This window comes from Nicotiana attenuata, chromosome 3 (genome assembly GCF_001879085.1).
Source record: "Nicotiana attenuata strain UT chromosome 3, NIATTr2, whole genome shotgun sequence".
Classification (NCBI taxonomy): Eukaryota; Viridiplantae; Streptophyta; class Magnoliopsida; order Solanales; family Solanaceae; genus Nicotiana; species Nicotiana attenuata.
In genome coordinates this window covers 67,704,848-67,729,666 of record NC_031991.1, presented here as the reverse complement: position 1 = coordinate 67,729,666, position 24,819 = coordinate 67,704,848, and the positions used below count along the sequence as shown (strand labels likewise).

Below are 24,819 nucleotides of genomic sequence, written 5' to 3'. Positions count from 1 at the left end.
TATATTTGCATTGAAAAATACATAATACACTCAAATTTGAGTGTACATGTACAGAACACAGAGTATTTGTATCATTGTATGTGACTCAATAGCAAAGAAGAGAAGAAAGTTCGCCAGGGATGGCGTCTTCCGGTCAAGCAAAATAATGTATATATTGTATCAAAACTAAAAATTGAGATGAACAAAAATCCGGCCAGATCTGAGAATACACTATCACGTTGTATCTACCAAAATACGGTCAGACGAATACACTCAGATGTGAGATACAAAGAAGGAGAAGAAGCCATAGATTCTAGCATCTCTGGTAGATCCAGATATGGTGATGCCTTCAATCTTCCTCCTCCATTATTTTCATCGCCGGTAATGGACTCATCGCGACTTCGTAATTTTCAGATCTGGATCTGACAGTGAAAATGAGAGAAGGTAGTACGAATCACTCATGATTATGCCTTCATTAAATCGGCCTCAAACTTTGACCCAAACCCTCCAAAACAGCTGGATCGGTTCGGTTCTCTCAGTATCGAACAGGTTCTTTTGCAAATTTCCTATTGTAGATGTTATACAAAATATTCAGTGCGTTTCTCTTGTAAGTCTAAACCATAGGGTTTGAGATCTCGAAGATAACAAACTCACAGAGGTTTATTCTTGCTTGTACATAACAGAGATGGAGGATCCACTTGTCGATGACGAAGAGAGAGGGAAAGGGGAGAGAGTTGAGGGAGAAAAGAGAGAGGGGTTGAGGGAAAAGTTAACGGATCAGTTGTATATATTTGTACGTTGCTATAAAATGTAAAAAGTGGCTATGAATAATAATATTTTTAAAGTATTTTGGTTTATAATAACTAGGGTGCATTATTTAGCTATAGCATGTAAAATTTCTAAAAATATAATACTCCTTCCATTTCAATTAATGTATCTTACTTTCCTTTTAATCTATTTTTAAAAAAAATGATTCATTCTATAATTAATAAACTCATTAACTCCAATAACCAACATGACATATTTATGACCATAAGATTCAAGTATATTATACATATTTTCTAGTTTTCATTAATAATTGAATTCCCTAATGTAATTTTAATTTTTGTTAAAGGATATAGTGGAAAAAAGAAAAGGAATATTGTTAAGGATAATTTTATACATGCAGTTTGCAGTTGTCGAGATTACATTGTCTGATTATCGGAGCCTCCACTTCTCTCCGGCATCCACTAATGTCTACGTTTCTCCCAATCAAAAGCCACTGTATTTTCCCTTCTCACACTCATTTCAAGAACCCCCCAATTAGAACCTCTCCTGCTCCATCCCTTTTGCCTCAGACTAGCTTTTCAAGATTCAGTGATGGACCCAGATACCGCTATTGCGTCCTCGCCAAAGCCGAAGACAAAGCCAGAGAAAATGAGGTTTAGTTCGCTGCCTGATTTTATCAGTTCATTATTTTGTATACTGATGAATTCGTTGGATTAAATTCCTTAATTTCCTTTATGTTTATGGATAATGATGCTTAAGGACCATATCTAGTGTTGGAGTGAAATGGGGTTGAATAGAGCAGAATGGTTATAAAGGATTAATGCAGTATATCCCAATTAGTTTAGTGATTAAGGTGCATGTAGAGAAAATTTAATTTTTAAGGCACCCATTATTTAGAATTGGAATGAAATGAAGTTGAATAGAGCAGAATGATTCACAGAGAATTCATATAGTCGACCCTAAACAGTGTGGATAGAGGCATAGGTGGTTTGTACAGAGAACCTCTTGTCTTAACCCATTATTTAGTATTGGAATGAAATGAGATTGAATAAAGTAGAACGGTTACAGAAAATTCATATATCTGACTACAACTAGTGTATAATCAAGGCTAGTTGATTCATATAAAACACCTCTAGTTTTAGAGAATCCATTATTTAGTATTGGAATGAAATGGAGCTGAATATGTATATTACAAAATGTTTAGGAAGGACTCGTATAGTCAATCCCGCATAGTTTGGGAATGAGATAATTGATTCATATAGAGAACCTCCAATTTTAGAGAACCCATTATTTAGTATTGGAATGAAATGGGACTGAATAAAGCAAAATAGTTAAAGAGGGTTCATTTAACTCATTAACGTTCATCCAGTTTGAGATTAAGGCATAGTCGAGTTGTATATAGAACCTTTAGTTGTAGGGAAAAACTTAATTTCTAGTCTTGGAGAAGCGATTATTTTATATTGGATAGTCATGGAGAATCCATTATTTTATATTGGATGAAATGGGATTGACTGGAGGGGAATGATTGTAGTTGATTCATATAGCCAAGTCTTAACTAGTTCAGGATCAAGACGTAGTTGATTCATATTTTTGGAGAATCCTTATCAAGTATCGTGACGAAGTTCGGTTGAATTGGGGAAATGATTCCAGATGAATCATACAGTTGATTCCAACAAGATTGAGATTGAGGCTTAATTGATTTTCTGATAGATTGTTGTTGATAATGTAGCAGTTTGGCTAGATTCTTGGAAATACTCTGATGGTTTCTTTGGAACCAGATGGATTTTACAAGGGTTAATATTATGCTAAGTTAGGAATGCAAGCTCCTTTTTGCTTTTCTTATCTGATTATTGATATGTCATACATGTGTTAGTCTCCATCTCATCGAGTTATGTATTTTTCTAATTTTAAGTATGTAGCCTAATTCCTTATCATATATTTCTCCTTTCTTAGTCAATAACTTGATTATAGTTTCCACAACTGCTTGTAATTTAGAGAATGGATTAGTATATTACTAGCATAATAGAACTTTAGGTCTCAGGACCTTATGCATTTGATGAACTTAACAGCAGTTAAGGTTGAGGCCTCAAGAGTGAGTAAGTTGTTAGGGGATATATATATATATATATATATATATATATATATATATATATATATATAACAGTAAATTACTTTTGGAGAGGACCTCATGCATTTCATGAACTTTAATAGCCATTAAGATTCACTGTGAGAGTAAGTTGTCTCAGGTTCACTTCTATAATATGGATGGACGGCCTGTAACTGTACTCTGTTCTTCTGACAGTATATTTGCATTTATCCATCAGTCAGTGGTGTGAATAGTAGTTCCATCTCTAATTATTATAGCAAAAGAAGACAAAAGACAACTAAAGAAAAGTGCAGTGGCTTGTACTTTCACTTTACTAAGTGTTAGGTTTGCTTCAGGAACTAACAACTTCATCAGGAACATGTGATCCTTTATGTTCAGTTGATGAAACGAGCTCACAAGAATTTGAAGCTACTTACCAGCCAAAGACAGATTTACTGAAGGCCTTTGCAGTTCTTGCCGCGGCCGTCACTGGTACAGTAGCAATAAATCAATCTTGGGTGGCTGCAAATCAGGTGTTTTAACAGGAGCCTGATTATCTTATTTCAAGGCATACTAATGAATTATCCTACCGAAATTTCGTTTGGTTGATCAATTGTCATGCTTCAGGATATTGCCATGGCGTTGTTGTTTGGATTAGGATATATGGGCATCATATTTGAAGAGTCTCTTGCATTCAACAAAAGTGGAGTAGGGCTTCTGATGGCCGTGAGTTTATGGACCATTCGAAGCATTGGGGTAAGACTTTCATCACTCTTTGAAACCACAGATGATCTTTAGTTGAGATTACTTTAGTTTAGGCTATGTTGACTATTGAATGTTTGATAGAGTGAAAGTAAGCTGGACCAGTAATAGGAAGTTTGTTCAGTCTTACTAAAAAGCAACTTCTTGCACCTACTTTTAGCCCTTTAATGCTCTTTATGAAGGCTTACATTACGTGAAACTTCTTTTGGAAATATCTTGTTGCTTTGTTCAACTTAATGTTCTAGCTTTACTATTGCTAAACTGTTGATCTGGTTTTGAATTAGAGTGCTGCTTTATTATGAGCATACTGTGAGAATTAGCACGGGAAAAGAATATTATTGATTTAACTATAATACAATGAGCCCTCTTTATAACTATACACAATGCATATTCTACTCCTATTCCATGTGGGACTAGGATTATTTACATAATTATCTAACACACCCCCTCAAGCCGGTGCATACAAATCATATGTACCGAGCTTGTTACATATGTAACTAATATGAGGACCAGTGAGAGACTTGGTGAAAATATCTGCAAGCTAATTATTCGACTTCACAAACTGTAACAATCTCCTGAGAGTATCTTTTCTTTGACGAAGTGACAGTCAATCTCAATGTGTTTAGCTCTCTCGTGGAACACCGGAGTTGATGCAATATGAAGGGCAACTTGATACCACACACAAGTTTCGTCGGGCTAATCTCACCAAATTTCAACTCCTTGAGCAACTGTTTGATCCAAACTAGCTCACATGTTGCCATAACCATTGCTCAATATTCTGCTTCTACACTGTACCAAGCAACCGCATTATGTTTCTTGCTTTTCCAAGACACCAAATTATCTCATACTAAAACACAATACCCGGACTTAGAATGTCTATCAGAAGGTGATCCTGCCCAATCATTATCAAAGTATCCAACGATCAAAGTATCCAACGATCGGCTCATGCCCTTGATCCTCGAACAATAATCCTTTGCCTGAGGCTGATTTTATATACCTGTGAGAATGCACGGGAGAAAATATATTATTGATTAGTTGACAATGATACAATGAACCTTATATATACAATACATGTCCTACTCCTAATACGTATGGAATTAGGGTTATTTACTACTATTCATACAATGAAACTAACACTCCCCCTCAAGCTGGTGCATATAAATCATATGTACCAAGCTTGTTACATATATAACTAATACGAGGACCAGTGAGGGACTTGGTGAAAATATCAGCAAGTTGATCATTCGACTTCACAAATTTTGTAGCAATATCCCCCGAGAGTATCTTTTCTCTAACAAAGTGACAGTCAATCTCGATGTGTTTAGTTCTCTCATGGAACACTGGATTTGACGCAATATGAAGAGCAACTTGATTATCACACACAAGTCCCATCTGACTAATCTCACCAAATTTCAACTCCTTGAGCAACTGTTTGATCCAAATTAGCTCACATGTGACCATAGCCATTGCTCGATATTCTGCTTCTGCACTAGATCGAGCAACCACATTCTGTTTCTTGCTCTTCCAAGACACCAAATTTCCTCCTACTAAGACACAATATCCAGACGTAGAACGTCTATCAGAAGGTGATCCTGCCCAATCAGCATCTGAGTATCCAACGATCTGCTCATGGCCTCGATCCTCAAACAATAAGCCTTTGCCTGGAGCTGATTTTATATACCGAAGAATGCGGACGACTGCATTCCAATGACTATCACAGGGAGAATCCATAAACTGACTCACAGCACTCACAGGAAAGGAAATGTCAGGTCTAGTCACTGTGAGGTAATTTAATTTACGAACCAACCGCCTATATCTTGCAGGATCGCTAAGAGGCTCCCCCTGTCCAGGCAGAAGTTTAGAATTCGGATCCATCGGAGTGTCAACAGGTCTACAACCTGTCATTCCTGTCTCCTCAAGAATATCTAAGGCATACTTCCGTTGTGAGATCACAATACCTGAGCTAGACTGAGCGACCTCAATACCCAGAAAATACTTTAATCTGCCCAGATCCTTAGTCTGAAAGTGCTGAAAGAGATGTTGCTTCAACTTACTAATACCATCCTGATCATTGCCGGTAATAACAATATCGTCAACATAAACGACCAGATAAATACAGAGATTTGAAGCAGAATGTCGATAAAATACAGAGTGATCAACTTCACTACGAGTCATGCCAAACTCCTGAATAACTGTGCTGAACTTACCAAACCAGGCTCGAGGAGACTGCTTTAGACCATAGAGGGACCGGCGCAACCGACATACAAGGCCACTAGACTCCCCCTGAGCAACAAAACCAGGTGGTTGCTCCATATAAACCTCATCCTCAAGGTCACCGTGAAGAAAAGCATTCTTAATGTCCAACTGATAGAGAGGCCAATGGCGAACAACAGCCATGGATAGAAAAAGGCGGACTGATGCAATTTTAGCCACGGGAGAGAAAGTATCACTGTAATCGAGTCCAAATATCTGAGTATATCCTTTGGCAACAAGACGAGCCTTAAGTCGATCAACCTGGCCATCTGGACCAACTTCGACTGCATACACCCAACAACAACCAACAGTCGATTTACCCGAAGGAAGAGGAACAAGCTCCCAAGTACCACTCGTATGTAAAACAGACATCTCGTCAATCATAGCCTGTCTCCATCCGGGATGAGACAGTGCTTCACCTGTAGACTTAGGGATGGAAACAGAGGACAAAGATGACACAAATGCACAATGGGATGATGAGAGACGATGGTAACTTAAACCGATATAATGAGGATTAGGATTAAGTGTGGACCGTATACCTTTTCGTAGTGCAATCGGTTGATTAAGAGGAGACAAGTCCGCAGTATTAGCAAGGTCAGGTGCAGGACGTGAATCAGCTGGGCCTGATGCTGGGGGCGGACGACGATGATAAGTCAGGAGTGGTGGAGCTGTAGAAGGTTGAACCGGACTAGGCGGTGGCACTGGAGCTATAGGTAGGCGGTGGAGCTATGGAGGAAGATGAATGGGAGATAGGGACTGAATCTCCAAAAGAAGGAACGGGTAGCACCTCAGAAATATCTAAGTGATTAACTGGACCTGTGAAGTATGATTGGGTTTCAAAGAAGGTAACATCAGCAGACATAAGAAATCGCTGAAGGTCAGGAGAATAACATCGATATCCCTTTTGCGTTCTCGAGTAACCCAGAAATATGCACTTAAGAGCACGAGGAGCTAACTTATCTTTTCCTGGAGTAAGGTCATGAACAAAGCACGTACTCTCAAAGACACAGGGTGGAAGAGAGAACAAAGGTAAGTGAGGAAACAGGACAGAAAATGGAACTTGATTTTCGATAGCTGAAGATGGCATACGATTAATAAGATAACAAGATGTAAGAACTGCATCCCCCCCCAAAAACGCAGCGGAACATGAGATTGTATGAGTAGGGTACGAGCAGTTTCAATAAGATGTCTATTCTTTCTTTCAGCTACCCCATTTTGTTGGGATGTGTACGGACAATATGTTTGATGAATAATCCCATGGGAGTTCATAAACTGCTGAAATGGGGAAGACAAATACTCTAGGGCATTATCACTACGAAATGTGCGGATAGAAACCCCAAATTGATTTTGAATTTCAGCGTGGAAGGTCTGGAAAATAGAAAACAACTCAGATCGATTTTTCATCAAAAATATCCAAGTGCACCTGGAATAATCATCAATGAAACTGACAAAGTAGCGAAATCCTAAGGTAGAACTAACCCGACTAGGACCCCAAACATCTGAATGGACTAAAGTAAAAGGTGACTCTGCTCGATTATCAAGACGCCCCGGGAAATGGGAGCGGGTATGCTTACCGAGCTGACACGACTCACACTCTAGAGTGGACAAGTGAGATAAGCCAGGTACCATTTTCTGAAGTTTTGGCAAACTGGGATGTCCTAACCGTTTATGTAATAAATCTGGTGAATCTGTAACGGGACAAGTTATTGGAGGAAGACAAGATGCGAGTCCATGTGATTTTGCAAGGATAAGGTAATAAAGTCCATCTGATTCACGTCCGGTACCAATGATCCGCCCCGTACTACGTTCCTGTATAAAAACAAGGTCATCAAGGAATAGAACAGCAGATTTAAGTGATTTGGCTAAGCGACTAACGGCTATGAGATTAAAAGGACTACCAGGAACATAAAGAACTGAGTCTAAAGGTAAGGAAGGAAGTGGACTTGCTTGACCTATTGCAGTTGCCATGGCTTGAGACTCATTGGCCATTGTGACTGTTGGAAGAGATTGAGAATATGAGATACTAGTGAAAAGAGATTTGTTACCAGAAATATGATCACATGCACCTGAATCAATGACCCAAGACTCAGAAGGTGAAGATTGGGAGACACCAGTCATGCTACTATTTGTTGGAACAACGGAGGCTAATCCTGAAGATGTCTGTTTACGTGCTTTGTATTGAAGGAACTCAATATAATCCAGTAAAGAAACCATCTGGATTGGATTTAATGCATTCAATCCAACGAATTGTGAGTCTAAGGCTTCTAAGAATGACATTATAATGTTCACGCCGGAAAAGGTCAGAAATTTTCTGGGGATCACTGTTCACACCGGAAAAATCACTGTAGCTGCTGGAAAAATCACTGTAGTCGCCGGAACCTTGGGAACCCTGTGGTGGTGTTGGTTTTTGCACAACACCAACGGAAAGTGATTTTGTTACGGACAACCTCCTAAGTCACCGGAAAATTGCACGGCGACGAGGTCTTTCTTCCCGGAAGTTGCTGGAATGACGCACAGCTATAATTTTCTCACTGAAGCTCTGATACCATGCGAGAATGCACGGGAGAAAATATATTATTGATTAATTGACAATGATACAATGAGCCATATATATACAATACATGTCTTACTCCTAATACGTATGGGATTAGGGTTATTTACTACTATTCGTACAATGAAACTAACAATACCGAAGGATGCGGACAACTGCATCCCAATGACTATCACTAAGAGAATTCATAAACTGGCTCACAACACTCACAGGAAAGGAAATGTCAGTGACTATGTGTAGTCACTGTGAGATAATTTAACTTACCAACTAGCCGTCTATATCTTGTAAAATCGTTGGCTCCCCTATCCTGGCAGAAGTTTAGAACTCGAATCCATAAGAGTCTCAACCAGTCTACAGCCTGTCATTCATGTCTCCTCAAGAATGTCTAAGGTATACTTTCATTATGAGATCACAATACTTGACCTAGAATGGGTGACCTCACTACCTAGAAAATACTTTAATCTGCCAAATTGTAAATTTGAAAGTGCTGAAAGAGATGTTGCTTCAACTTAGTAATACCATCCTGATCATTATCGGTAATAACAATATCGTCAACATAAACCACTAAATAAATACAGAGATTTGAAGCAGAATACCGATAAAATACAAAGTGATCAGCTTCACTACGAGTCTTGCCAAACTCCTGAATAATTGTGTTGAACTTACTAAACCTTGCTCGAGGAGACTTCCTTAGACTATAGAGTGACCGACGCAACTGACATACGAGACCACTAGACTCCCCTGAGCAACAATACCAGGTGGTTGCTCCATATAAACTTCATCCTCAAGGTCACCGTGAAGAAAAGCATTCTTAATGTCCAACTGATAGAGAGGCCAATGGCGAATAACAACCATGGATAGAAAAAGGCGGATTGGTGCTATTTTAGTCACAGGAGACAAAGTATCACTGTAATCTAGCCCAAATATTTGAGTATACCCTTTGGCAACAAGGCGGGCCTTAAGTCGATCAACCTGGGCATTTGATCAACTTTGACTGCATAAACCCAACAACAACCAACAATACATTTACCCGAGGGAAGAGGAACAATCTCCCAAATACCACTCGCATGTAAAGCTGACATCTCGTTAATTATAGTTGTCGCCATCCTGGATGAGATAGTGCTTCATCTGTAGGCTTAGGGATGGAAATAAAGGAAAAAGATGATACAAACGCGTAATAGAGTGATGACAGACGACGATAACTTAAATCGACATATTATGAATTTAGGATTAAGTGTGGATCGTATACCTTTTCGAAGTGCAATCGGTGGACTAGGAGGAGATAAGTCCGCAGTAGGAGCAGGGTCAGGTGCCGAATGTGAATAAGCGGAGCTTGATGCTGGATGCGGATGACGACGATAAGTCAAAGAGTGGTGTTCCTACAGCTGAGAATGTTGGAGGAGCAATAGTAGACTCCTTAAAAATTGATATGGGTAAGACTTCCGTGGCTGGGGATATAAGAGGAGCAATATTAGACTCCTCAAAAGTTGGTATAGATAAGACCTTAAATTTATTAATATGGTCAGAAGAGGTAAAGTCGGGACGGGACTCAACAAATGTGACATCAGCTAACACAACGTACCTACGAAGATTAGGTGAGTAGCAATAATATCCCTTTGAAGAGAATAACCAATGAAGACACAATTGAGAGCACGAGGAGCTAACTTATTTTCCCTAGGGGCTAAGTTATGAACGAAACATGTGCTCCCAAAAATACAAGGGTGAAGAGAGTATATGGGTGACGGAGGAAATAATACTGAATGCGGGACTTAATTCTAGATGGAAGATGAAGGCATCTGATTAATCAAGTAAGAAGCCTTGAGAACTGCATCGCCCTAAAAACGTAGCGGAATATGGAACTGAATGAGAAGTGTGCGAGCAGTCTCAATGAGGTGCCTATTCTTTCCATCTACAAGCCCATTCTGCTGAGGGTAGGGGTGGGCATCGGTCGGTTCGGTTCGGTTCGGTTCGGTTCGGTTATGAATATTATCGGTTTTGCCTATCGGTTATCGGTTTACAAATATCATAACCCGATAACCAAACCGATAAGATATTGGTTGTCGGTTATCGATTAATCGGTTATCGATCATTATCGGTTCGGTTATCGGTTTACCCGATAAGATAATACAACTAAAATAATTTCGCAATGTATAAAACTGTTTCGTTATAAAACTGTTTTGCTAAAACAGTTTTATAAGATTTTAAGAACTGTCTTGCTAAAACTCTTTTCAGAACTGTTCTATTTCACAAGAATTTAAATTTACTACAACATCCAATAAAATAAACACTAACCAAAGTTTCTATCTTTCATTCTTCAACCCAAAAAATATAAGCAAAAATCCAAATATCAGTCAGTGACGAAAAACAGAATATGAGTCATATTTTCACTTCGACACTTTCTGCAAATACAAGGGATCTAAATGAATAACAAATACAAGTGTCAGCCACGATGCACATGTTTGTGATGCAATTTTTGTAAATGTCAAAAGAAAAAGTGAGAAGTTGAGTCACTACCCTTCGATTGCTTTGAAGACTGAACAGCTTCATCAAATAGTTCTGCTAAACATAGAACTAATAGTTCTGCTAACAATAGAACAATAGAACTAAATCTGCAACAATAGAAGAGAGTTCAACACTAATAGTCCAACACTACAATGCGAATGAAGAGTGAAGTGAAGATGCGACTGAAGAATCTGATGGATCTGAGAAATGAAGTGAAATGCGACTGAAGAGTGAAAGAAAGAAGCTGAGAAATGCGACTGACGCCGGCCTGAGTCCTGACGGGCTGACTAGTGAGGGCGTGATGCGACTGACGCCGGCCTGAGTCTTGACGGGCTGACTGGTGAGAGCGTTAGGCGGAGAAACTGAGAAAGAATAGGGAAATCAAAGAGTGAACTATGAATTATGAAACCCTAGTATGTATATACTTGAGGGTAAACTAGTAAATTAGTTAATCCTTATTGGGTTATCGGTTTTACCCAATAACAGAATTGACAAACCGAGCCCGAACCGATAACCCAATAAAAAAAATTAACCCGTTACCGAACCGTTAACCCAATAACCCAATGTCGATAACCCAATAAATAATTAACGGTTCGGGTTATCGGTTTTACCCGATATATGCCCACCCCTAGCTGAGGGGTATAAGGACAAGATGTCTGATGAATAATTCCGAAGTCATAAATTGCTGAAACTAAGAGGATAAATATTCTAAGGCATTATCACTGCGAAAATTGCAAATAGAAACACCAAATTGATTTTTTATTTCAGTACAAAAACTCTGGAATATAGAAAACAACTTAGAATGATCTTTCATTAAGAAAAGCCTAGTACATCTTGTATAATCATCAGTGGAAATAACAAAATAATGAAATCCTAAAGTTGAACTGACTCTACTAGGAGCCATATATCAGAATGAACTAAAGATAAAACAGACTTTGCACGACTCTCAACACTACGAGGAAAGGTGGCTCGGGTACGTTGCCTAAGCTGACACGACCCACAATCTAATTACCAGCAACAGAAGTATCAGTCTGAGCAATCGAGGCTACTTGTGGAGATGTCTTCTTACTTGCTCGATAGAACACATTATATTCCCTTTTAGATAAAGAAAATCTCTGATTACCTGTAGTCTCGGTATGAGCAACATGAGCATTTTTGGGTAGTCGACCATGTAAAGAATAGCAAACTTCACGAGTACGTCCAAAATGACCCCTCCTCATTTATTCTCCATAGTCTGAGATGCCCGATTTTTCATTGTTTGGGATGCGAGAATAGAGGAGTCAGTTGTCTATGGTGAGATCACTGTGTGACTAGCGATGCAGCAAGACGAAGTAATCGAGAGAATAATTCGTCAATTGTAGGAATAGTCGGACTAGCGAAAATCTGGTCACGTACTGAATCAAGGTCATTAGGAAGTTCAGCGAATGTAAGAACTAGAAACATCTTCTATTGTTGCTCTTGTTGTTTTTTAATACTAGCAGAAACTTGCATCAACTTCTCAAATTTATCCATGATTTCCTGTTCTTGTGTCAAGTAAGTAGACATATCCAATTCCTGTTTCTTTAAATTTGTCATCCGCGATATCACATCGTAGAAACGAGATATGTCATTAGTGTATAAAGTGCGAGCCTTTTCTCAAACTAAATGACATGTCTGGAATGGACGAAACAAGGGCATCAATTTGGAATCAATAAATCGCCATAAAATACTATATAATTGAGCATTGATCTTCTCCGCTTTGGCCTTTTCATCTCCCTCACTAGCCTTTTTGGTTAAGTGGTCTTGAACACCTTGGTCTTTGCACCACAACTCGACAGAGGAAGCCCGAGCTAAATAGTTTGAGCTTCTCATTAAGGGCTTTGAAGTAATCATGAAGCTTGAATTTCTAGCACCTATGTTTTTAGAACCAAAAATATCAAATCCGAGAGACATAGTTGTTCTAAGTAAATAATCCTCAAATAGACTGAATTCTAACTGAGATAGACTGAAAGTGGCCTGAAAACAATTACTACGCCGGAATCCTAGTCTGGCTGTTCAAAAAAAATTTAAAAAATTATGGGTCTACTCGGAATTGCATGGCGACCTCGCTGCAAAAAGAAAATCTAGTCGAAATTTTGCCGGAGAAGCTCACATGCGTCGGCGCGTGAGACAGACACACCGCCAGATTCATAGATCTTATAGGCGCATGGAGGCGCGTGGAGGGGACTTTGCCGGAGAAACTTACTGGGGTTTGGTCGCCTCTGATATCGGAACCTTGTGGTGGTGCTGGATTTTGCACAACACTAAGGGAAAAAGAGAGAACGCAAATCAGCCCTTAAAACCGTCGCCGGAATTGAACACAATGACTATTTTGGCTGGCTTACCTTTCCCGGATGTTTTTTCACTGCCGCTTTGATACCATGTAAGAATTAGCATGGTAAAAGAATACTGTTGATTTAACTATAATACACTGAGCCCTATTTTTAACTATACAGAATACATATTCTACCCCTATTTCATGTGGGACTAGGATTATTTAGCTATCTACAACATACTACTTTTTAACTTGTATGCGCTGTGGTGCTCCTCCTCCTTCCGCTAAGACACAAGGAAAGTAAAATTTACAATTAAAACTGGAAGGTCCAGTGCACCTACTAATTCCTCCAAATGTGGATCCTGTTTAGACCATCAAAATATTAAATGGAAAAGAGTCCATTTTGTTTTATATATCTTAGAATATTATATAACTTGGCAAGTGAATGGGGCACGTTCTAAACTTTTCAACAAGTAAACAACTCAACATCTCCCAAATAATAGATGCTTTCAAGTTTCAACACACAGCTACTTTCTAGTCTATGCTATCAGCTGTGCCATTAATAATACCACAGTGTTCAATGGAAAGTGTATGTGGTGAAGTATCTTAGCAATCAGGTACACCCTGTCCAAAGTGGGTCGCTAATCGGTCTGTATTCTTTCTATTACACTTGAACTTGTTTTCTATACTCGTGCTATGATCTTACTTATTTGCATTTTCGGTAGGAATAATATGACTATAGACATCGGTATAAACTAAGCTGCATCTCTAATCATTCACATGATAGGATTAAATAATTTTTTTTTGTTAACACCCAAATAATGTGGTGCAAGATGAAAACTATCGGTGAACTCTGAATAAAAGTTTTCATCCATAATGTGGAAAGTAGCTTTCCAAACATTTTGTTTTTATGACGAATTTTGCCAGCATACGTGAAATAAGATGATAATCATAGAGATTGAATGATCATCGAAACAAGCTCTAGGATGGTTTTCTTATTAACAATTATGGAATTTAGAGCGAAGATGTCTTTTTATCTTCCGTCCAAGTGTTGTTTGACATTTTTACACTCTTTTTTTATGTCCTTGGCAGGCTCCTTCAAATGACATAGCTCTTTCAGAATTGTCACATGCAACTGCTGAAGTTAGTGAAATAGTGTTCTTTTTACTTGGTGCGATGACCATTGTTGAGATAGTTGATGCTCATCAGGGATTTAAGCTTGTTACTGACAACATCACTACTCGCAAGCCAAAAACTCTGCTTTGGGTGGTTAGTGCTTCATTAATGTTTTCTGTTCCAAATCACTCTTCGGCTCTGTTTAGCTAAGCAGTTCTTTGTTCTTTTCTCTGAATCTGGAGATTCTGTAATATCTTGCTTTTAGTCTAGCAAACACAGATTCTGGTCTCATTTTTCATAAATTCATTATTTTATTGACTGTACAGTGTACTCTTCAAATTAGTGTGATAATTACCCTTCAAAATAATATGATAATTTAAGTAATTCCCCGTAAATTGAAGAATTATCAGAATAAGAAGGATTAATATAAGTGGATGATGACAGAAGGTCCACTTTCCCTACCGATTTAGGAATCTATTGAGGCCCATGTTTTGTCGCAACATTTTCAGTCATAGTACTCTTTTTGTAAAATGCATGTGCTGAGGGGGGAAGTCTTCATGCTAGAGAGTTAGGCATCTACCATTTTCTTATGTTCGAAAGTCTTCTTTTAGGAATTGACAATTCTCAAAATAAGAAATACTCATTGTTTCTTCAATACAGAGATCAGAGATGCACAGTGCTCTTGGAGAGGGTTTTCTATTAATTGATGGATCTTAATAGTCTTTGTTGTACGCATTTCACATATAATTTGGCTTCCAAGTTCCTTTCAATCGTAACGGTTCTTAGTAGTCGGTTCTTAGTAGTCTATGTTGTGAGTATTTAATTTAAATTTGATATCACTCCTAGATATTTTAGGATTCTATAATGCACAGCAGACTGAGGGTAGTATAATTGTCCTTGTTAGATGAAGTACATGACGTACATAGATGAATTACACACTAAACGCCACCTATGAAAACAACGACTCAATAATATGAAATACCTGAGAGTTCAGACTGTTTCAACATTTTCGTATGCTGCTTGTTTCCTTCTGTTGTTATTAACTTTCTGATGTGCTTAATGTTTAATTGAAAATTTCAGGTAGGTTTTGTGACTTTCTTCCTTAGTTCAATCCTGGATAACCTGACTTCTACTATAGTGATGGTCTCCTTACTGAGGAAACTGGCACCGCCTTCAGAATACCGAAAGTAAGTATGAGCATCTTTGAGCCTCATCTGTACAACCTTCTAATAGGAGCTAAGATACTAAGGTTTTTTACTCTATGCTTGCTCTCATACTTCATCTAAAGTTCTAATTTGATCTTGGAAGTATGCACGATTGATGATATTGATTGCCAGAAGTCTCAAGAAGTTTTGATATTTGAATTAGAGAAAAAGGAGAGGAAAGAAATAGGGATGTACATGTTGAAGCAAGTTGGGTGTCTATAAGAGAAATGAAAAGCCCGGATCTTCCCAAGATGCAACTTTGTATTACTTCAAGTTTCTTTCAATTCAATTTGTGAAAGCTTCTTATGAGGACCTATTATATTCAATTTATGAATGAAGAACACAGTAGAATGGTTGCATGTGATGCGATGTTTTAAGAGCAATAAGTACCTTATCGATCAGTGTCTTCTAGAACTTTACTCTTATTCTTTTAGGGGTTGTTTGTTTCATGGGATAATGAAAAATAATCTCGGGATAGAATGGTCATTTAATGAATGTTCTTCTCCATAGCTCTTCTCCTAAAGTCCTTTAAGAAGGCTAAGGTTAAAACTGAAACTAAAAGTTTATCCAAGTTTATCTATTGTAAAACCAAACATATGTTTTATATTATACTCCCTTTATCCCATTTCTGATCCAATGAACCAAACATCTACAAAACAAAGTATATCCACTAAATAATCCCGTCGTTATTTACTCCCCGTCTTATAATCCCCACATTATAGTCCCGGTATAACTTGTTTGCGAACCAAACGACTCCTAAGGAAACAAATCATGTTTGCCTTTCTGTCCAAGGATAGACTAGACTCTCTAGTATCTCTGGCTATTATTCATTTTGAGTATTTTCCCAGAATTCTGAACTATTTCTAGCTTTTGTTTGTTCAGCCTTAAAAGCTGAATATGGTGTTCAAATTAACAATCTTCAAACTGTGAAAATTGTGGATCTTCCAGCCCCTTATACAATAAATCTTAAGTTTGAGGGATGGGCCCGAGAAACTTCTCATGAGATGAATATTGACCATTTATAATTACTTTGTCTTGCTCCTATACGTACCAGTTTCTTGCTCATGTATCCTTTTTCTGAAGGTTCAGATGTCTTTACTGTAAGAAGTAAATTATCTGTAAAGTATTTGTTCGCAGGCTTCTTGGTGCTGTTGTGGTTATAGCAGCAAATGCTGGCGGAGCATGGACTCCCATAGGTGATGTTACAACTACAATGCTCTGGATACACGGGCAAATATCCACGTTGTCAACAATGAAGGTTCTTGAATTTTTCTATCTGACTGCTTCTATTTTCTTGCATGCACATCTTTCCTTGTGTCATAACGGCAAAAACAATCTAAGAGAAAAGGGCGAGAAGGAATTATCAAGAAAGCACCGGATGACTGATTGTCATTTGGTATAGCTTCCAATATTGAATGATGATTGGTCTACATACGCATGATTTTCATAACATTGTTAATGTCATATTAAACAGTATATAACCGTACATACACTGACTTGGCCAGAAAACATGCTTGCATTGGCTTTGGAGGAAACTATAACCCCATTCTAAGTAGAGGAATGCTCATTTAAGTTTACAACAACAACAACAAACCGAGTATATTCACACAAGTGGGGTCTGAGGAGGGTAGTGTGTATGCAGACCTTACCCCTACCTAGTGAAGATAGAGAGGTTGTTTCCGATAGACGCTCGGCTCGGAAAAGGTGAGAAGGAGGAAAAGAAGAAGAAGAAGAAAAGAAGAAAAAGAAAGAAAAGGGTGAGAGAAGAAAATGAGGGAGAAAAAGAATGAATAGTACCAAAATAGTAACAACAGGGAAATACGATAACTGAAACAAACTAAACAACATGACGTAATATAGATCTGAGAATAAGAAGGTACATGCGTGCTACTAATACTACTGGTAAGAAAAGGAGAAACTTTCAACTCCTTACTAACCTTCTACCCTAATTCTCGACCTCCACACCCTCCTATCAAGGGTTCTGTCCTCGGTAAGCTAAAATAGCGCCATGTCCTGCCTAATCACTTCCCCCTAGTGCTTCTTTGGCCTACCTCGACTTCTTCTCAAACCCGCCATGGCCGACCTCTCACACCTCCTAACAGGAACATCTATGCTTCTCCTCTTAACGTGCCCAAACCATTTCAGCCTCGACTTCCACATCTTGCCCTCTACGGAGGCCACTCCCACTTTGTCCCGAATAACTTCATTCCTAAACTTATCTCTCCTGGTACACCCACTCATCCATCTTAACATCCTCATTTCTGCTACTTTCATCTTCTGCACATGGGAGTTCTTGACTGGCCAACACTCAGCCCCATACAACTGAGTTGGTCGAACCACCACTCTGTAAATTTTACCCCTAAGTCTTGGCGGCACATTCTTATCACATAGAACGCCGGATGCGAGCCTCCATTTCATCTATCCCGCTCCAATACGATATGTGACATCCTCGTCTATCTCCCGTTTACCTTGAATAATAAACTCGATACTTGAAACTATCTCTCTTGGGGATAACTTGAGTATCAAGCTTCACATCCATGTCTGCTTCATGAGTCCCGTCACTGAATTTACACTCCAAGTATTCTATTTTGGTCTTGCTCAATTTGAAATCTTTAGACTCCAAGGTCTGTCTCCAAACCTCCAACCTCGCGTTAACCCCGCCTCGCATCTCGTCGATCAACACTATATCATCGGCAAATAACATGCACCATGGCACCTCCCCTTCGATGTGTCGCGTTGGTATGTCCGTCACCAAGGCAAAAACAAACAGGCTGGTGCAGCCCCATCACAACTAAGAAGTGTTCCGAGTCACCCCCCACACTCATCATCCTAGTCTTAGCACTATATATCCTTAATTACCCTAAGTGTACGCTACCGGAATGCCGCTAACCTCCAAACACCTCCACAGAACCTCCCTCGGAACTTTATTGTACGCTTTTTCAAGGTCAATGAACACCATATGCAAGTCCTTCTTCCTTTCCCTATACTGCTCCACTAATCTCCCCACCGGATGAGTAGCTTCCGCAGTCGAACGCTTCTCCTCACCCTGACTTTTACCACCCTCTCCCAAACCTTCATATTGTGACTTAACAACTTTATACCTCTGTAGTTGTTGCAATTTTGGATATCAATCACCCTTGTTTTTGTAAAACGGAACCATCGTACTCCATCTTCGGGCATCATCTTTGTCTTGAAAATAAATTAAATAACCCAATAAGCCACTCCAAGCCTGCTCGGCCCGCATTCTTCCAAAATTCCACCGGGATTTTGTTTGGTCCCGTCGATCTGCCCCTGCTCATCTTACGCATACGACTACAATACCTAAAATCACGCCGACTCTCGGAGTGCTCCAACTCACCCAGCACTCCAACTCACCCAGCACGATGCTTATGTTGCCCTCCTCGTTCAATAGTTTATGAAAGTATGTCTGCTATCTTCACCTAATATGTGCTTCGTCCATCAATACTTTGCCGTCCTCGTCTTTGATGCACTTCACTTGGTCCAAGTCACGGGCCATTCTCTCGCTCACCTTGGCCAATCGGTTCCGCTTTTGACCCCGAGTTCCTCGTACAGATATCCAAACGATGTAGGCTTCGCCACCGTAACTGTTAACTTCGCTTCTTTCTTTGCTTTCTTCTAACACTCCTGATATGTCCTTTTCTCCTCGTTTGTACTCTGCACTAACTTCAAATAAGCCGCGTTTTTGGCTTCCGCTTTATCTTGGACCTCTCCATTCCACCATCAGTTCCCTTTGTGACCCCAAGAATAACCCTTCGTGACCCCTAAGATCTCTCTAGCAGCTTTCCTAATGCAATTCGCCGTCGTGGTCCACATCCTAGTCGCGTCCCCCCTACTCCGCCATGCCCTTATAGCCAGCAACCTCTTCCCCAACTTCTGAGTTTTGTCCTTAGTCAAGTTACCCCACTTGATCTTAGGTTGCCTGCACATCACCTTTTTCCTCCTACTCCTCTTGATCTCCAGGTCCATTACTAGGAGTCTATGCTGCGTCTTGAGATACTCACTCGGGATGACCTTGCAAATAGTGCATAAACCTTTATCACATTTTCTGCAGAGAAGGTAATCAATCTGAATCTTGGCCACCAAACTCTGGAAGGTGACCAGGTGCTCCTCCCTCTTCGGAAAACTCGAGTTAGCTATCACCAAATCAAAAGCTCTAGCGAAATCCAACACTGAGGTACCTCCCTCATTCCTATCCCCAAAACCGAACCTGCATGCACATCATCATAACCCCTAGCATTAGCGCTAATATAGCCATTGAAATCCCCTCCAATGAAAAGCTTCTTGGTGTGCGGGATACTACACGCCACCTCTTCCAAATCCTCCCAAAATCGCCTCTTGACCTCCAGGTCCAAGCTTACCTGAGGAGCGTATGCACTAATCACGTTTACAGTAAACCCTCCAACTACAAGCTTAATACTCATCAACCTATTGTTACCCTCCTAACCTCGACCACTAGCTCCCTGAGGTCCCTCGTCGACTAAAATACCTACCTCGTTCTTGTCCCAGCGCCTCCTGAGTACTACAGTTTAAACCTGTCTTCATCCCGAGCCTTTTAGTACCCACTCATCTAGTCTCCTGAGTACTACAGTTTAAACCCGTCTACATCCCGTGCCTTTTAGTACCCACTCATCTAGTCTCCTGGACACATGTTATGTTGATCTTCCTCTTCTGGAGAATCTTAGCTAACTTTATAGACTTCCTCGCCAATGTCCTTATGTTCCAGGACCCAACTCTCAGCCTAGAGGCTCCCTTAACCCCTTTACCATCCTTGCTCCCCACCCCCCGCCCCACCCGAGGACATGACCTTACACTGCCATCATTCACCACAGCCACTATAGTCTAAGGGGTATTAAGTAATCACTACCACTTAAATAGCAAAGAGCGAAAACAAAGGAATATAAGCTAAGAATTCGAAAGGCTAAAAAAAAACTCAAAAGGCGCTACTACGAGTATAGTAAAACAAGCAAGCACTAGGGCAGTTGATCTACCTCGTTTCTAATCTACCACTATGCATGCGGGGCAGTCAAAATGATATAGATGATAACTTAAAACTTATAGACACTAATTGCAAGTACCGAAAAGCAAGCAAGTGTTGTCTACCTAGAGCAATCAATCCAACTACGGGTAGCCGGCGAGGCAACCAAAAAAGATGTATTAAACACAATAAAAGACTGCCGGCACAGGCAAATAGAACACAAGAAAAATATAACAAGTCTTGGAGAACACAACAAGAAACAGTATATACACAACTAATAAGAAAGAACAAAACAATAAACTGGATACACACAACTAATATCAAAGAATGAACAGGCAATAGAATATAATAGAACAAGAACGGTAGAACCTGGTGTTGTAGTCGAGGAATTTAGTCGCCGGAAACGGTGAAGCTCGCCGGAAAGCTGCCCGAAGTTATTGGACCACATTGGAACTGAAGATGTGACCACCAGTGTGGAAAAATTCTGCCGGTAATGTGACTGTACGGAAACGTGGGCCTGATTAGTAGTCGGAGATGACAAAATAGTGCTTCCACCCACGCACCGGTTCCACTGTCTGCTGTCTCGTCCCGAAGTCCTGCAATGAAAAGGAACAAGACCGAGAGGAAGAAAAGAGGGGTCGGATAGACTGCCTTTTACTTGTTGAGATGCGGCTGACGGGAGGGAGGGAGGGAGGGAGGAAGGGGGGGCTAGAGAGTGAGAAGAGAGCAGGTCAGACAGGGGTGGAAAGGGAGCAGACGCCGGCGATGGCTGCTCTTCTTTCGTCTGCTTAGGGTTCAGAAGGGAGAGAGAGGGGGAGAGGAGAGAAGATAAGAGAAAGAGAGAGAGAGAGAGAGGAGAGGAGAGAGAAGGGGGTCTACCTGCTGCTGTCGTCGGATTTTCAGTCGCCAGCAGTGACTGCTCTTTGCCGGCTGCTTAGGGTTCAGAAAGAGAAGAGGAGAGGAGAGAGAGAAGAGAGAAGAGAGGAGAGAATGCTCATTTAAGTTTAGTTGGATATATATTCGACGCTATGGATGAAGGTAGAGCTGAAATGAATGCATGATGCTTACAACTCAGTTGCATTCTCTCAAACTGCACTTAGTTATGGAATTAAGTATGCAAGACGGAAAGAAGGGGGAAGAAAGAAGTATATAAGTTTTTAGTGATAAAGGAAGTTTTATTTCAATGCTGCCACTGGTTCTATCCACAGCGTATATTCATTTAAACAAAAAAAAAAAACAATTGACTTTCATAATCTTTCACACAGTTATATTTTGAAAATTAGTACATTAATCTCTGGAACTCTCACCCTGCTAGATCATGTCTAAGCCTGTCCAGTCTTCATTTAAAGAACTCTTTACTTCAGTTGCCAAGTGAAGTTTCTATTCCAGTCTTGGTAACAAGTGCAATGCACTTTATTTTTTCGCAGGACTTATTTTTACCATCAGCAGTTTCTCTAGCTGTTCCTTTGGCTCTGCTGTCCCTTACAAGGTACATTTATAGCATAGACCTAAAGAGCTTCTTGAGTTTCGGAAATATTTCAAGCAATAGAGTAGGAAAGAAACTATATGTGATATTATTCCCGTGTTCAGTGAAGTAAACGGGAAAGGACAAAATTCCGCAGATGTTCTGGCATCCGAACAGATGGCTCCTCGAGGACAGCTAGTTTTCTCAGTAGGACTTGGGGCTTTAGTGTTTGTACCAGTTTTCAAGGCCTTGACTGGTTTGCCACCATACATGGGTATGCTGCTTGGACTGGGAGTTCTTTGGATAATCACAGATGCAATTCACTATGGAGAATCAGAAAGACAGCGACTGAAAGTACCACAGGCTTTATCACGCATTGACACTCAAGGAGCTCTTTTCTTCCTCGGAATCTTATTGTCCGTTAGCAGGTATTGAAGAATCCTTTGGGTTGTTAATTGTTTCTGCCTCCAATATCGTAGCAGAATGGTTAATCTATCATGACATATTCTCATGTGTCTTAATACATGCTTGTTTGTGCAAAATTCACATATTTCACATTAATGCAATCTTTTTCCTTTTTTGCTTCTATTGACTAGAAAAATGTTCTGGTCTTTTCTACTATGAGATGTCAGTTAATTACTGAATTTGGCAAATGATAAAAATAAATTGTGGTTGACAGCAAGAATTCTGGTACTTGGATCGCTGTTGTGCAACCTTCACTACTTGAGTAAATATTTTATGGAAAAATTTCATATTTCTTCCCTCTCTCCTTACAGCAGCATAGTAATAAAAAAATGCACGCAATACCCTTCTCTTGATAGAAGAATAGGTTCATACATCATATTACTTAATGTAAATTACACGATCTTTTAAATGATTTGGAGTAATTTACATGAGGTAATGCACCCCATTCTGAAATTACATGTAGATGATGTGAACTTGTTCCTATATACACCAACAAGGGTTGTGGTGGAGTGGTAAGTACTCCTTCATCCTTAACCAGAGGTCTTGGGTTCGAGCCCTGGGTATGGGTGGCCTTTGTTAGACTTAGAGAGCACTTTAACCTTAATGTGGGACTTCCTGGCACAATTCCGGATTTAGTCGGACCCCAATGCGGATACTAGATACCGGGTGAAAAACCAAAAAAAAAAAAAAAAAATTGGCCCTATGTTCAAAATCCTTTTCCATAGTTCTAAAAGTGGGGCATTTTCTCACTGCGGTGATCCAACCCCACCCAGGAAGCTGGTCAGGTGTTGCCCTCCTTTGGTTGGAGAATAGCATGATATTGGTGCGATAGATGTTGTGAGCTAGCTCTGTTAAAAAATCTGCAATCGAGGGCATTTGGTATGAACTAGTTCTAAGTATTTATTAATAGGAGTAACCCCACGGTGTGGGATAATACTGGGTATGTTGCTGTTGTATTAATAGGAGTAAACCTCTATAAGTGAAATCATTGGGAAAATCTTATTGTTCTTCTAGGATTTGGGGTGGGTGTAGGATCTATTACTCTGTGTTTTGCTCATGCACTGTGTGACTATCAACTGTTATCCATGCCATCTGAACTAGGAAGCTTAGCATTACTTAGTTGTTCTGGTGTATTAACATCCTTTCCATAGCTTGGAGGCAGCAGGTATTCTGCGAGAATTGGCAAATTACCTCGATGCTCATATCCCAAGCACTGAACTTATTGCGAGCGCAATTGGAGTTGTTTCAGCAATCATAGACAATGTTCCTCTGGTTGCAGCCACAATGGGAATGTACGACCTATCCTCCTTTCCCCAAGATTCTGAGTTCTGGCAACTAGTAGCATTTTGTGCAGGTACTGGTGGATCCATGCTAGTAATTGGCTCAGCAGCTGGAGTAGCATTTATGGGAATGGAAAAGGTCGACTTCTTTTGGTATATGAAAAAGGTACCATTGCTGCTATATGATGCTCCACTTGGAAAATAATAAACATTTCTGCTATTATAATTTGTTATTTTCTATCTCTGCAGGTTAGTGGGTTTGCTTTTGCTGGCTATGCTGCCGGTATTGCTGCATATCTAGCAACACATAATCTCAACATCTCACTTCCCACAGCTCTGGCTCAAGTTCCTTTTCTTCATGGTTCATAACTCATTCAGATGGGCATTTGATCATTGAAGCTATTAGTTCATCTGATTGTTTAGTGAGTGAGCAAATATATGAACACATATGACTTTTAGTGGTGGAGATGAAATGTGTTGGTTGGGGGAGAGGGTGGGGCTGAGGATTTCAGGGCCATAATGTAATTTATTGATTTGTCATCAATAAATTAATAATGTAATGTGAGAGTGCATTAGTAATAGAGGAATTTTCAGAAACCACTATTGTTTAGTGGCTATTAACTTCTTATAGCTACCATATGCATAATTACTTCCTATAGCTACTATGGAATACAGCAGCAAAAAGCGCCTAAAAGTTAGGGTAGTCTAGCTGTACGCGCATGTATTCACATGTATTCGCGCTGCTATATTCATGAATACAGCAGCAAAAAGTGCCTAAAATTAGGGCAGTCCAGCTGTACGCGCATGTATTCACATGTATTCATGAATACAGCAGCAAAAAGCGCCTAAAATCAGGGCAGTCGAGCTGTACGCGCATGTATTCACATGTATTCATGAATACAGCAGTAAAAAGCGTCCAAAATCAGGGCATCCAGCTATACATGCATGTATTCACATGTATTCGCGCCATGTATTCATGAATACAGCAATGGCAATCACCTTAAAAATAGGTATGTCCAGCTGTCTAAGAGAGGAAAAACGTAAATATCGCATTTCATGCCTCAATGGTAGTATATACCTTTAAATACTTATTTTGCT

At 39.8% G+C, this 24,819-nt stretch overlaps 1 protein-coding gene across 1 annotated transcript; it reads left to right on the top strand.

The window, feature by feature from the left end:
- LOC109224002 (sodium/proton antiporter 1) lies at nt 1,128-24,321 on the top strand. The gene is made up of 10 exons (XM_019388534.1): nt 1,128-1,400; nt 3,190-3,366; nt 3,461-3,589; nt 14,287-14,463; nt 15,391-15,497; nt 16,653-16,773; nt 21,939-22,000; nt 22,102-22,404; nt 23,593-23,887; nt 23,971-24,321. The coding sequence occupies exons 1-10, from the start codon at nt 1,212-1,214 to the stop codon at nt 24,088-24,090; spliced, it is 1,680 nt and encodes a 559-aa protein (XP_019244079.1). The 5' UTR covers nt 1,128-1,211; the 3' UTR covers nt 24,091-24,321.

Bases quoted from the DNA above. Each gene is read 5' to 3' on its own strand.
- LOC109224002 (XM_019388534.1), top strand. From the start codon at position 1,212: ATGTCTACGTTTCTCCCAATCAAAAGCCACTGTATTTTCCCTTCTCAC. The intron at 3,590-14,286 runs GTAAGACTTTCA...TGTCCTTGGCAG, and splicing joins GGACCATTCGAAGCATTGGG to GCTCCTTCAAATGACATAGC. The intron at 23,888-23,970 runs GTACCATTGCTG...CTATCTCTGCAG, and splicing joins TCTTTTGGTATATGAAAAAG to GTTAGTGGGTTTGCTTTTGC.